Source organism: Salvelinus namaycush, chromosome 11, assembly GCF_016432855.1.
Source record: "Salvelinus namaycush isolate Seneca chromosome 11, SaNama_1.0, whole genome shotgun sequence".
Lineage (NCBI taxonomy): Eukaryota > Metazoa > Chordata > Actinopteri > Salmoniformes > Salmonidae > Salvelinus > Salvelinus namaycush.
The window spans coordinates 35345669-35361340 of record NC_052317.1 but is presented as its reverse complement, the minus strand read 5'-3'; the positions used below and the strand labels follow the sequence as shown (position 1 = coordinate 35361340).

General features: G+C 45.5%; 1 protein-coding gene across 4 annotated transcripts in view; it reads left to right on the top strand.

Moving 5' to 3' along the window:
• LOC120056108 (protein SGT1 homolog) overlaps nucleotides 1-15672 on the top strand; it is a 52086-nt gene that overhangs the window by 8848 nt on the left and 27566 nt on the right. For 3 of the 4 annotated variants that reach the window (XM_039004280.1, XM_039004281.1, XM_039004285.1), the window contains one exon: nucleotides 11460-11567. The exons of the other annotated variant lie outside the window; for it this stretch is intronic. In XM_039004280.1, coding sequence (XP_038860208.1) covers nucleotides 11460-11567 — 108 coding nt within the window. The remainder of the gene's footprint in view (nucleotides 1-11459; nucleotides 11568-15672) is intronic. 4 annotated transcript variants of the gene reach the window in all.

Sequence of the window (15672 nt, the reverse complement as noted above, 5' to 3'; positions counted from 1 at the left end):
ATCACTCGTATTTCATTTGTCACATCGATACGAATACTATGATGCTGGTAAAGTTGTCTCGCACCTACAGTGCTGGTCATAAAAAAAGCTGGATGGATGTAAACAATGTTCTTCCCAAAAAACATAGCAATTACGACAATCTGCTAGGTGTCATTTTAGATGTCGTCATCTAAAATAACCCTAATTTAGAAGACAGTTCTTATTTGATCAATGGTGGTTGGACCCATCTATGTGAAGCTCGCCACAATAAGGATTAGCCACAATAGTGGACTTTGCGGTTAGCCTTCAAAATAAAACTATGGCATAATTATTTTGACGGTGCCTCTGTATCTTTTTGACACGCAAAGACCCAAACGGCGTTCCATAGTATGTATGTCGTGAAGCTAATAGCAGTGACGCTATTACTGTGTAACTCCGGTAGGGAAACATCTGGAAAAATAGCGCACTTGATGGTGTATACCAGTGTTCGACGAGTCGGCAAAAGCCAACATCACCCACGACAGAGAACGGTTGATTGTCAAGGACAATGAATTCCATTATCTTGGCTTTAATGGATTTCGCATTTGAGTTGTCTCACTGATGTTTTCTTACTCCTTCAAATGACTGCTCGACTTGTTGACTGCTCGATCCACACAGCAGACATTGTGTGCTAGGTTAGGAATGCTATGTAGTGCAACATTTTACATGGCGTCATTACGTCATGTACCTACGTTATAGGTATGCATGTCAGCTTTGACATCGGTTTTGCACATCGGCGTTAAACTAGACATCGATACCGATGTTGGCATTTTAAGCTAATATCGTCCGATTCCGATATCTTCCCTGATATATCGTGCATCCCTAATACAGGGGGTACCGGTTAGTTGAGGTAATATGTACGTGTAGGTAGAGTTATTAAAGTGACTTTGCATAGATAATAACAGAGTAGCAGCAGCGTAAAAGGGGTGGGCAGGCAGGCAATGGAAATAGTCTGGGTAGCCATTTGATTACATGTTCAGGAGCCTTTTGGCTTGGGGGTAGAAGCTGTTTAAAAGCCTCTTGGACCTAGACTTGGAGCTCCGGTATAGCTTGCCGTGCGGTAGCAGAAGGAACAGTCTATGGTGGCTGGAGGCTTTGACAATTTTTAGGGCCTTCCTTTGACACCGCCTGCTATAGAGGTCCTGGATGGCAGGAAGCTTGGACCCAGTGATGTACTGGGCCATACGCACTGACCTCTATAGTGCCTTGTGGTCGGAGGCCGAGCAGTTGCCATACCAAACAGTGATGCATTCCGCCAGGATGCTCTCGATGTTGCAGCTGTAGAACCTTTTGAGGATCTGAGGACCCTTGCCAAATCTCTTCAGTCTCCTGAGGGGGAATAGGTTTTGTTGTGCTTTCTTCACGACTGTCTTGGTGTGCTTGGGCCATGTTAGTTTGTTTGTGATGTGGACATCAAGGAACTTGAAGCTCTCAACCTGCTCTACTACAGCCCTGTCGATGGAATGGGGGAGTGCTCGGTCCTCCTTTTCCTGTAGTCCACAATAATCTCCATTTGTTTTAATCACGTTGAGGGAGAGGTTGTTGTCCTGGCACCACACGGTCAGGTCTCTGACCTCCTCCCTACAGGCCAGGGGTGGGAAATTCCTGTCCTCGAGGGCCTGATTGGTGTCACAGTTTTGCCCCAGCCCCAGCTAACACGCCTGACTCCAATAATCACCTAATCATGATCTTCAGTTTCGAATGCAATTTGATTAATCAGCTGTGTTTGCTAGGGATGGAGAAACTGTGACACCAATCAGGCCCTTGAGGACTGGAGTTGCCCACCTCTGCTATAGGCTGTCTCATTGTTGTGATCAGGCCTACCACTGTTGTCATCAGAAAACTTAATGATGGTGTTGGGGACGTGCCTGGCCGTGCAGTCATGAGTGAACAGGGAGTACAGGAGGGGGGACTAAGCATGCACCCCTGAAGGGCCCCCGTGTTGAGGATCAGTGTGGCGGATGTGTTGTTACCTACTCTCACCACCTGGGGGCGGCCTGTCAGGAAGTCCAGGATCCAGTTGCAGAGAGAGGTGATTGGTCCCAGGGTCCTTAACTTAGTGATGAGCTTTGAGGGCACTATGGTGTTGAATGCTGAGCTGTAGTCAATGAATAGCTTTCTCACATAGGTGTTCCTTTTGTCTAGGTGTGAAAGGTCAGTGTGAAGTGCAATAGAGATGGCATCATCTGTGGATCTGTTGGGTCGGTATGCAAATTGAAGTGGGTCTAGGGTTTTTGGGATTATGGTGATGTGAGACATGACCAGCCATTCAAAGCACTTCATGGCTACAGACGTGAGTGCTACGGGTCGGTAGTCATTTAGGCAGGTTACCTTAGCGTTCTTGGGCACAGGGACTATGGTGGTCTGCTTGAAACATGTTGGTATTAGACCCCCCCACCTTCACCCACCCACGCACGGTTGAGCTAATGTGATTGGCATGAGTTTAAGTAACAAGAAAATTTCCCAGGACATAGACATTAACAAGAATTTAAGCTAACTGCACTGTCCAATTTACAGTAGCTATTGCAGTGAAAGAATACCATGCTATTGTTTGAGGAGAGTGCACAGTTATGAACTTGTAAATGTATGAATAAACCAATTAGGCAAATTTGGGCAGACTTTGTAGAACATTTTGAACAGAAATGCAATGGTTCATTGTTTCAGTCTAAAACTTTGCACATACACTGCTGCCATCTAGTGGGCAAAATCTAAGTTGCACCTAAACTGAAATAATACATTTTGGCTTTTCTCTTGCATTTCAAAGATGATGGAGAGGGGGAAAAAACGCATATTATTTTTTTGTGTTGTCTTTTACCAGATCTAATGTGTTATATAATCTTCTACACTAATTTCACATTTCCACAAACTTCAGTGTTTTCCTTCAAATGATATCAAGAATATGCATATCCTTGCTTCAGGTCCTGAGCTACAGGCAGTTAGATTTGGATATGTCATTTTTAGGCGAAAATTAAATAAATAAAAAAAGGGTCAGATCCTTAAGTTTTTAATGTTTTACATCGTCTGCGGGAAGCGTGATTACACAGTCGTCCGGAACAGCTGATGATCTCATGCATGTTTCAGTGTTACTTGCCTCAAAGCGAGTATAGAAGTGATTTAGCTCTTCTGGTAGGCTCGTGTCACTGGGCAGCTCTCGGCTGTGCTTCCCTTTGTAATCTGCAAGCCCTGCTACATCCAGGTGTCGGAGCCGATGTACTACGATTTGATCTTAGTCCTGTATTGATGCTTTGCCTGTTTGATTGTTCGTCGGAGGGCATAGCCGGATTTCTTATTAGCTTCCGGGTTAGAGTCCCGCTCCTTGAAAGCGGCAGCTCTACCCTTTAGCTCAAATCAAATGTATTTATAAAGCCCTTCTTACATCAGCATATATCTCAAAGTGCTGCACAGAAACCCAGCCTAAAACTCCAAACAGCAAGCAATGCAGGTGTAGAAGCACGGTGGCTAGGGAAAAACTCCCTAAAAAGGCCAGAACCTAGGAAGAAACCTAGAGAGGAAACAGGCTATGAGGGGTGGCCAGTCCTCTTCTGGCTGTGCCGGGTGGAGGTTATAACAGAACATGGCCAAGATGTTCAAATGTTTATAAATGACTAGCATGGTCAAATAATAATAATCACAGTAGTTGTCGAGGGTGCAACAAGTCAGCACCTCAGGAGTAAGTGTCAGTTGGCTTTTCATAGCCGATCATTGAGAGTATCTCTACCGCTCCTGCTGTCTCTATAGAGTTGAAAACAGGTCTGGGACAGGTAGCACGTCCGGTGAACAGGTCAGGGTTCCATAGCCACAGGCAGAACAGTTGAAACTGGAGCAGCAGCACGGCCAGGTGGACTGGGGACAGCAAGGAGTCATCATGCCAGGTAGTCCTGAGGCATGGTCCTAGGGCTCAGGTCCTCCGAGAGAGAGAGAGAGAGAGAGAGAGAGAAAGGAAAAGAGAGAGAATTAGAGAGAGCATACTTAAATTCACACAGGACTCCGGATAAGACAGGATAAATATTCCAGATGTAACAGGCTGACCCTAGCCCTCCGACACATAAACTAGCTCAGTGTGGATGTTGCCTGTAATCCATGACTTCTGGTTGGGGTTTGTACGCGCAGTCACTGTGGGGACGACTTCATCGATGCATTTATTGATGAAGCCAGTGACTGATGTGGTGTACTCCTCAATGCCATCAGAAGAATCCCAGAACATATTCCAGTCTGTGCTAGCAAAGCAGTCCTGTAGTTTAGCATCTGCTTCATCTGACCACTTTTTTTATTGACTGAGTCACTGGTGCTTCCTGCTTTAATATTTTGCTTGTAAGCAGGAGTCAGGAGGATAGAATTATGGTCAGATTTGCCAAATGGAGGGCGAGGGAGAGCTTTGTACACGTCTGTGTGTGTGGGTGTAAAGGTATAAAAAAATATTTAAAAATCCCCTTCCCCCTGGTTGCACATTTAACATGCTGGTAGAAATGAGGTAAAACTGATTTAAGTTTGCCTGCAATAAAGTCCCGGCCACTAGGAGCGCCACCTCTGGATAAGCGTTTTCCTGTTTGCTTATGGCTGTATACAGCTCATTGAGTGCGGTCTTAGTGCCAGCATCGGTTTGTGGTGGTAAACCACATCGGTTTGTGGTGGAAAACCTTCTAGGTAGATAGTGTAGTCTTCAGCTTATCATGAGATACTTTACCTCAGGTGAGCAAAACCTTGAGACTTCCTTAGATATCGTGGACCAGCTGTTGTTAACAAATATACATAGCTCGCCACCCCTTGTCTTACCAGAGGCTGCTGTTCTATCCTGCCGATACTGTGTATAACCCACCAGCTGTATGTTATTCAAATCAAATTTATTTATATTGCCCTTACATCAGCTGATATCTCAAAGTGCTGTACAGAAACCCAGCCTAAAACCCCAAACAGCAAACAATGCAGGTGTAGAAGCATGGTGGCTAGGAAAAACTCCCTAGAAAGGCCAAAACCTAGGAAGAAACCTAGAGAGGAACCAGGCTATGAGGGGTGGCCAGTCCTCTTCTGGCTGTGCCGGGTGGAGATTATAACAGGATAACAGAAATATGGCCAAGATGTTAAAATGTTCATGAATGACCAGCATGGTCAAATAATAATAATCACAGTAGTTGTCGAGGGTGCAACAAGTCAGCACCTCAGGAGTAAATGTCAGTTGGCTTTTCATAGCCGATCATTAAGAGTATCTCTACCGCTCCTGCTGTCTCTAGAGAGTTGAAAATAGCAGGTCTGGGACAGGTAGCACGTCCGGTGAACAGGTCAGGGTTCCATAGCCGCAGGCAGAACAGTTGAAACTGGAGCAGCAGCACGGCCAGGTGGACTGGGAACAGCAAGGAGTCATCATGCCAGGTAGTCCTGAGGCATGGTCCTAGGGCTCAGGTCCTCCGAAAGAGAGAATTAGAGAGAGCATACTTAAATTCACACATGACACCGGATAAGACAGGAGAAGTACTCCAGATATAACAGACTGACCCTAGCCCCCCGACACATAAACTACTGCAGCATAAATACTGGAGGCTGAGACGGTAGGGGTCAGGAGACACTGTGGCCCCATCCGATGTTACCCCCGGACATGGCCAAACAGGCAGGATATAACCCCACCCACTTTGCCAAAGCACAGCCCCCACACCACTAGAGGGATACCTTCAACCACCAACTTATCATCCTGAGACAAGGCCGAGTATAGCCCACAAAGATCTCCATCACGGCACAACCCAAGGGGGGCGCCAACCCAGACAGGATTATTCATGTCGTCGTTCAGCCACGACTCAGTGAAACATAAGATATTACAGTTTTTAATGTCCCATTGGTAGGATATACGTGATTGAAGTTTTGGCCAGAGCCCTATGGTGCCTAGTCAAAAGTAGTGCACTACATAGGGAATAGGGACCATTTGGGACTCATTATATATGCAGGCAGGTAGTATAACTTGATCTTACACTTCAGGGCCAACCTGTACTAAGTGTGTGTGTACTTCCCCAGACACGACTGGTACCAGACAGACTCCCAGGTCATCGTCACCATCATGGTGAAAAATGCTCCCAAGGATGGTGTTATCGTTAATTTCAACAACAGACAGGTACACACACACATAGTCACACACAAATATAAACAAGCACGCGACACACACAATTCTGTCAGATAAACTCAGCAAAAAAAAGAAATGTCCCTTTTCAGGACCCTGTCTTTCAAAGATAATTCGTAAAAATCCCAAACTTCAGATCTTCATTGTAAAGGGTTAAAACACTGTTTCCCATGCTTGTTCAATGACTTATAAACAATTAATGAACATGCACCTGTGGTTGAAATCCCGTTAACTTGATTGACTTGAAAACAGCCAGTGAAAGTGCAGGGCGCCAAATTCAAACAGAAATCTCATCATTCAAATTCCTCAAACATATAAGTATTATACACCATTTTAAAGATAAACTTGTTGTTAATCCCACCACAGTGTCCGATTTCAAAAAAGCTTTACGATGAAAGCATACCATGCGATTATGTTAGGTCAGCACCTAGTCACAGAAAAACACAGCCATTTTTCCAGCCAAAGAGAGGAGTCACAAAAAGCGGAAAAAGAGATAAAATTAATCACTAACCTTTGATCTTCATCAGATGACACTCATAGGACTTCATGTTACACAATACATGTATGTTTTCTTCGATAAAGTTCATATTTAAATCCAAAAATCTCTGTTTACATTGACGCGTTATGTTCAGTAATGTTTTGCTTCTAAAACATCCGGTGATTTTGCAGAGAGCCACATCAATTTACAGAAATACTCATAATAAACATTGATAAAAGATACAAGTGTTATGCATGGAATTATAGATAAACTTCTCCTTAATGTGTGGAGATTCTGTGTCAGATTTCAAAAAAGCTTTGCGGAAAAAGCACACCATGCAATAATCTGAGTACAGCGCACAGACCAAAACAAGCCATACAGATACCCGCCATGTTGTGGAGTCAACAGAAGTCAGAAATAGCATTATAAATTTTCACTTACCTTTTGAAGATCTTCATCAGAATGCACTCCCAGGAATCCCAGTTCCACAATAAATGTCTTTAGAACCTTGTTTCAGGCTTCTACTGTGAAAGGGGAGAGAATAAGAGCTGATTGAGTCAGGTGTCTGGCAGAATGCCATGAGCTCAGTCTCGCGCGCACCCGTGAGAGTTAGCTGCGAACAAAAAAGGAGGTATTTGGACATAAATTATGGACTTTTTTCGAAAAAGTCCATAATTTATGTCCAAATACTTCCTTTTTTGTTCGCGTGTTTAGTTCACAAATCCAAATTCACACGGCGCAGGCACTTAGTTCAGACGACAGTTCCATTAGTTCGTAGAAACATGTCAAACGATGTATAGAATCAATCTTTAGGATGTTTTTATCATAAATCTTGAATAATGTTTCAACCGGACAATTCCTTTGTCTTTAGAAAGGAAAAGGAACGCAACTAACTCTCACGGGTGCGCGCGAGACTGAGCTCATGGCATTCTGCCAGACACCTGACTCAATCAGCTCTTATTCTCTCAGTAGAAGCCTGAAACAAGGTTCTAAAGACTGTTGACATCTAGTGGAAGCCTTAGGAAGTGCAATCGGACCAAATTTTACACTGTATATTGGATAGGCAAAGACTTGAAAACCTACAAACCTCAGATTTCCCACTTCCTGGTTGGATTTTTCTTCTTCAGGTTTTTGCCTGCCATGTGAGTTCTGTAATACTCACAGACATCTTTCAAACAGTTTTAGAAACTTCAGAGTGTTTTCTTTCCAAATCTACTGATAATATGCATATCTTGTAGGCCTGTTGTAAGGCAGGTCCTCACCAGACATCACCAGTGGGCACCGTCGCTGAACCAGACAGGACTGGTAAAAGGTGCTCTTTACTTACGAGTCGCGGTTTTGTCTCACCAGGGGTGATTGTCGGATTCGCGTTTATCGTCGAAGGAATGAGCGTTACACCGAGGCCTGTACTCTGGAGCAGGATCGATTTGGAGGTGGAGGGTCCGTCATGGTCTGGGGCGGTGTGTCACAGCATCATCGGACTGAGCTTGTTGTCATTGCAGGCAATCTCAACGCTGTGCGTTACAGGGAAGACATTTACATTTAAGTCATTTAGCAGACGCTCTTATCCAGAGCGACTTACAAATTGGAAAGTTCATACATATTCATCCTGGTCCCCCCGTGGGAAATGAACCCACAACCCTGGCGTTGCAAGCGCCATGCTCTACCAACTGAGCCACACGGGAAGACATCCTCCTCCCTCATGTGGTACCCTTCCTGCAGGCTCATCCTGACATGACCCTCCAGCATGACAATGCCACCAGCCATACTGCTCGTTCTGTGTGTGATTTTCTGCAAGACAGTGTTCTGCCATGGCCAGCGAAGAGCCTGGATCTCAATCCCATTAACTTCTACTTGGTACTCATCCCGGATCCGGGAGCACCCTCATCAGTAAAAAAGCTGACTAGCATAGCCTAGCATAGCGCCACAAGTAAATACTAGCATCTAAATATCATGAAATCACAAGTCCAAGACACCAGATGAAAGATACACATCTTGTGAATCCAGCCATCATTTCCGATTTTTAAAATGTTTTACAGGGAAAACACAATATGTATCTCTATTAGCTAACCACGATAGCAAAAGACCCATCCGCATATTTTCACCATTTTTTTTACTGCATAGGTAGCTATCACAAATTCGACCAAATAAAGATATAATAGTCACTAACCAAAAACAACTTCATCAGATGACAGTCTTATAACAGATTTATTGTATAGCATATGTTTTGTTCGAAAAATGTGCATATTTCAGGTATAAATCATAGTTTTACATTGCAGCCACCATCACAAGTCTCACCAAAGCAGCTAGAATAACTACAGAAACAAACGTGAAATACCTAAATACTCATCATAAAACATTTATAGAAAATACACGGTGTACAGCAAATGAAAGACAAACATCTTGTGAATCCAGCCAATATTTCAGATTTTTTAAGTGTTTTACAGCGCAAACACAATATAGCATTATATTAGCTTACTACAATAGCCAACCACACAACAGCATTGATTCAAGGCACGATAGCGAATAAACCAGCAAAAGATATACATTTTTTCACTAACCTTCTCAAACTTCATCAGATGACAGTCCTATAACATCATATTACACAATACATATATGGTTTGTTCCAAAATGTGCATATTTAGCGGTACAATTCGTGGTTGAACAATGTGAATACTAGCCAAACTGCACAAAATAATCCGGATATATTTCTGACACATCATCTAATCAAATAACTAATCATATACTTTACTAAAAATACAGGTTGGACAGCAAATGAAAGATACACTAGTTCTTAATGCAACCGCTGTGTTAGATTTTTAAAAATAACCTTAGTACGAACAACAGCTTACGTTATAGCGAGACAGCGCCCGAAATCTGGGCGGAATATAGTCTAAACATTTTCGACAGAAATACGAAATATCATAAATGGTTCCTACTATTTGATGAGCTTCCATCAGAATCTTGTACAAGGTGTCCTTTTTCCAGAATAATCGTTGTTCGGTTGTAGAATGTCGTCTTCATCTGTCGATTTAGCTAACAAAGCTGGCCATGCGGCACGGAAGTGTCCAACTCACCAGAACGCATAAGAAAGAAAATACCGAAAATTGCAATAAACTGATATAAGTCTGTTTAATATAACTAGTTTATGATGTTTTTAACACATATATCAAATAAAATCGGAGCCGGAGATATCTAACGTCGATAACGAAAGCTTTTCAGAACGAAATCCAGGTGACCCTTTCGCGCCATGGTGAAGAAAGGAAAGAGTGGACGCGTCATTCCAACAGGTCTTGTTCGGCCTCAGATAGAGCTATACACCCCATTCCAATTCTCACTGCCTACTGACATCTAGGGAAGGCGTATGTAGTGCATGTAGACCCATAGATTCCATGCAAATTAATAAACTGACCCTGGAACAGAGCCCTCGATTTCAGATTTCTCACTTCCTGACAGGAAGTTTGCTGCAAAATTAGTTCTGTTTTACTCACAGATATAATTCAAACGGTTTTAGAAACTAGAGAGTGTTTTCTATCCAATAGTAATAATAATATGCATATTGTACGAGCAAGAATTGAGTACGAGGCAGTTTCATTTGGGAACGATTTTTTACAAAGTGGAAATAGCGCCCCCCCTATTGAGAAAAGGTTATTAATTAAGCACGCCATTCCCCCCCAGAAATGTCTGGGAACTTGCAGGTGCCTTGGTGGAAGAGTGGTGTAACATACAGCAAGATCTTGCATATCTGGTGCAGTCCATGAGGAGGAGATGCACTGCAGTACTTAATGCAGCTGGTGGACCCACCAGATACTGACTGTTACTTTTGATTTTGACCCTCACTTTGTTCATGGACACATTATTCCATTTCTGTTAGTCACATGTCTGTGGAACTTGTTCAGTGTATGTTTCAGTTGTTGAATCTTATGTTCATACAAATATTTACACATGTTAAGTTTTCTGAAAATAAACGCAGTTGCCAGTAGGAGGACCTTTCTTTTGTTGAGTTTATATACACACACACACATCAGTGTAAGGGGCTCTTGAGGAGAGAGAAGTACAGTTCCAAGCTGTCACGAGTGCTGCCAGACTATTAGCAGCCCTGTATAGTTGCTGAGGAGGAAGCTGTCCCTAGCATGTCTTTATTTCTCATCTTATTGACCTTAAAATTAGTCTGTTTGCGGCGGTGGTGCAGACAACGTTGAATCAATTTGAAGTAGGGGCATAGTGTTGTATCTGTGCTGTAAATTAATGATTTGGGTTTAAATGAGATGGAGATGAGGAGTAATGGATGTTCTGGATCTGAAATGAAAGATTTCAGGGGAGTCATTTGGAGGGGAGTCATTCGCCCAGAGGCTGAGTAGGGCTCGTGTGCGTACACAGCAGTACAGCAGTAAAATAGGGGGTTGTTGTGTCGCCTGATTTCCCGTTACAGTAGAGCAGCGCTCCCTCTGAAACACACAGAGAGGGGCCTGATTCCAATTCCACATCTCGCACCCCTCCCTTCTCTCTGCCCTTGCCCACTCTCTCTTTCTGTGGTTGTGAGAACAGTAGGGGAGGTGTTATTAGGGGTAATAAGATGGCTAGGGGCTTTTCCTCCAGGGGCACTCCTATGGGCACATGTGCCTTCATACGCTCACTCACTCACACACGCTCACTCACTCCCACAGCTAAGCCCTCAGGGGTGCCTGTAAACTCAGGGAGGGTAAACTGTTCCTAGATCTAAGTCTAAATCCCTAATCCAAGAAAGAAAGCCCAACTGATTTCAGACCAGCACTAAACACCTTAGGGTGAATTTGACGAAACAGTCCCCCCACTATAAAAAGAGGTGTGTGTTTTATAATTGTGTGTATCTCTCTGTAGTTGTCGGCTGTGGTGAAGCTTCCTTCAGGGGAGGACTTCAGCTTGAACATGAACCTGCTGCATCCCATTGTCCCCCAACACAGCACCTTCAAGGTCCTCTCCACAAAGGTAACACACACGTCAAAATACTCAGCCTATCAGAACTACCATTTGCCTCAAAAAGGGCATAAAATTGCAGCCCTCAAAGTCTTTATAAGGAACCTATAGCGATGTGATTTAACACACAGCAGGTTACCAGAGAATAACCACACTGGAATGTGGTAATTAACCATTAGTAGAGCAGAGAGTCCTCTTTAATACAGACCTGACTGTCAACACACACCAGAGAGCTTCCCTGTGAGAATTAACAAGCTCTGAAGTTGTTGGTAATTATGGACATTAATGAGTGGGAAGGACACTTGTTAGTGTACACTAATATGTGTGTATATAGTGTAGACCAGGGGTCTCACATTTTTACATTTGAGTCATTTAGCAGAAACTCATATCCACAGCAATTTACAGGAGCAAAGTGCTTTTGCTCAAGGGCACATTGACAGATTTTTCACTTAGTCAGCTCTTAACCGCTAGACTACCTGCTGCCAAACCCTGTTCCTAGTACCGCCCTGTAGGTTTTCTCTCCAACCATAATCGAGCGCACCCAATTCTAATAATTAGCTGGTTGATAAGCTGAAACAGGTTAGTTACAACTGGGGTTGGAGCGAAAACCTACAGGAGGGAAGCTCTCCAGGAACAGGGTTGGAGAGCCCTGGTGTAGGCTAATGAGGGTGTAGGCATCTCTCCATGGCTCTCTGGTGTTTCTGATGTATTCTGTTGAACTGACAGAAGCCTTTGGACAATCCTTCTGAATGTCAAAATGGAATATAGATATATTGTATCGATGACAAATGGCACGCTTGAAAAGGTTTCAATGAGTGTATGACTAGCTTGAAACGGATCCAATGAGTTTGTGAGAATTTCATCCGGTGTTTGTGCGTGCGTGTACATGTCTAAAAGGGTTTTGGTGGTTTGGGTGAGAGGGAGGGAGAGAGCCAACCCATCTAGTGTGCTTTGGGAATCTGTGGATAGGTGTAGGCTGTCGGGGCTCGCTCAGGGCATGAGATGGTGCTCAGTCTGCTAACGAGATAGTGGGACATGCCACACACACGGCACAACGGGGGGGAGGATGACAGAGTGAAGGGGGAGATGATTTGGAGGACAGATAGACATGCAGCCTCATAGCTCAGCAGAGAGGGGAAAAGATGGAGGGACACAGAAAGAAGAAATAGATTAGAAAGTGAGGTAGAGAAGTGAGAAGTTATTCCTGAGTTCCTGCCAGCCAATTCCAAAACTAGTTTCCCCCCTAGAGAGAGGATGTAGCACCTATTTCCTCCCCACAAACATACACACACACACACTCACTCACTCACAGTTCACCATGGCGACAGCAGACCCAGAGGTGCATGTGTGTTGAAGCTCAAGAGGGGTCCGGGGGGGAGAAGCGGAAGGGGTGGGGGAGAGAAGAAGGCGCGGAGGGGAGAGGGGGGTGAAGAAGCGGAGAGAGGTGGGTGAGGAGAGGAGAGGGGGTGGGGGAGAGAAAGACATATAGGGGTGGGGGGGAGAAAGACATATAGGGGTGGGAGAAGAAGGCATATAGAGGTGGGGGAGAGAAAGACATATAGGGTGGGGGGAAGAAAGACATATAGGGGTGGGGAGAGAAGACATATGGGGTGGGGAGAGAAAGGCATATAGAGGTGGGGGAGAGAAAGCCATATAGGGGTGGGGGAGAGAAAGACATATAGGGGTGGGGGAGAGAAAGACACAGGGGTGGGGGAGAAAAGACACAGGGGTGGGGAGAGAAAGACACGGGGTAGGGCAGAGAAAGACACAGGGGTGGGGGAGAGAAAGACACAGGGGTGGGGGAGAGAAGACACAGGGTAGGGGAGAGAAAGACACAGGGGTGGGGGAGAGAAAGACACAGGGGTAGGAGAGAAAGACACAGGTGGTAGGGGAGAGAAAGACACAGGGGTGTGGGAGAGGAAAGACACGGGGTGGGGAGAGAAAGACACAGGGTAGGGGAGAGAAGACCGGGTAGGGAAGAAAGACACAGGGTAGGGAGAGAAAGACACAGGTTAGGGGAGAGAAAGACACAGGGTATGGGAGAGAAAGACACGGGGTGGGGAGAGAAGACACAGTGTAGGGGAGAGAAAGACACAGGGGTAGGGGAGAGAAAGACACAGGGGTAGGGGAAGAAAGACACAGGGGTGGGGGAGAGAAAGACACAGGGTGGGAGAGAAAGACACAGGGGTGGGGGAGAGAAAGACACAGGGGTGGGGGGGAAAAGACACAGGGGTAGGGGAGAGAAAGACACAGGGGTGGGGGAGAGAAAGACACAGGGGTAGGGGAGAGAAAGACACAGGGGTAGGGGAGAGAAAGACACAGGGGTAGGGGAGAGAAAGACACAGGGGGGGGGAGAGAAAGACACGGGGTAGGGGAGAGAAGACACAGGGTGAGGAGAAGAAAGACACAGGGTAGGGGAGAGAAAGACACGGGTGGACACCACACACATACACACACACAACACAGGGAGACACACACACACACACACACACAACACAGGGAGACACACACACACACAACACAGGGAGACACACACACACACACACACACAACACAGGGAGACACACACACACACACACACACACAACACAGGGAGACACACACACACACACACACACAACACAGGGAGACACACACACACACACACATACAACACAGGGAGACACACACACACACACAACACAGGGAGACACACACACACAACACAGGGAGACACACACACACACACACACACAGGGAGACACACACACACACACACACACACAGGGAGACACAACCACACACACACACAGGGAGACACACACACACACACACACACACACACACACACACAAACACAGGGAGACACACACACACACAACACAGGGAGACACACACACACACACAACACAGGGAGACACACACACACACACACACACACACACACACACAACACAGGGAGACACACACACACATACACACACAAAACAGGGAGACACACACACACATACACACACACAAAACAGGGAGACACACACACACACCACACACACAACACAGGGAGACACACACACAACACACAACACAGGGAGACACACACACACACACACATACAACACAGGGAGACACACACACACACACACACACCTTCACATGGAGACACACACACACACACACACACAACACAGGGAGACACACACACACACACAACACAGGGAGACACACACACACACACACACCACACAACACAGGGAGACACACACACACACACACACACACAACACAGGGAGACACACACACACACACAACACAGGGAGACACACACACACACAACACAGGGAGACACACACACACACACACACACAACACAGGGAGACACACACACACACACACACACACACACACACACAACAGGGAGACACACACACCACACACAACACAGGAGACACACCACACACACACACACACAACACAGGGAGACACACACACACACACACAACCAACACAGGGAGGACCACACACACCACACTACAACCACAGGAGACACACACACACACACACACCCAACACAAGGGAGAACACACACACACACACACACAACACAGGGAGACACACACACACACACACATCAACACAGGGAGACACACACACACACACAACACAGGGAGACCACACACACACACCACCGGACACACACACACACACAACAACAGGAGACCCACACACACATCCCACACCACAACACAGGGAGACCCCACACACACACACACAGGATACAACACACACAACACAGGGAGACACACACACACACACACACACACAACACAGCGAGACACACACACACACACACAACACAGGGAGACACACACACAACACACATAACACAGGGAGACACACCACACACACACACACACACAACACAGGGAGACCACACAACACACACCACACCACAACCACACACACAACCACAGGAGGACACACACACACATACACTACACACAACAGGAGGACACACACACAACACTACACACACCACAACCACAGGATGACACACACACACCAACACACACACACAACACAGGGAGACACACACACACACACACAACACAGGGAGACACACACACACACACACACACAC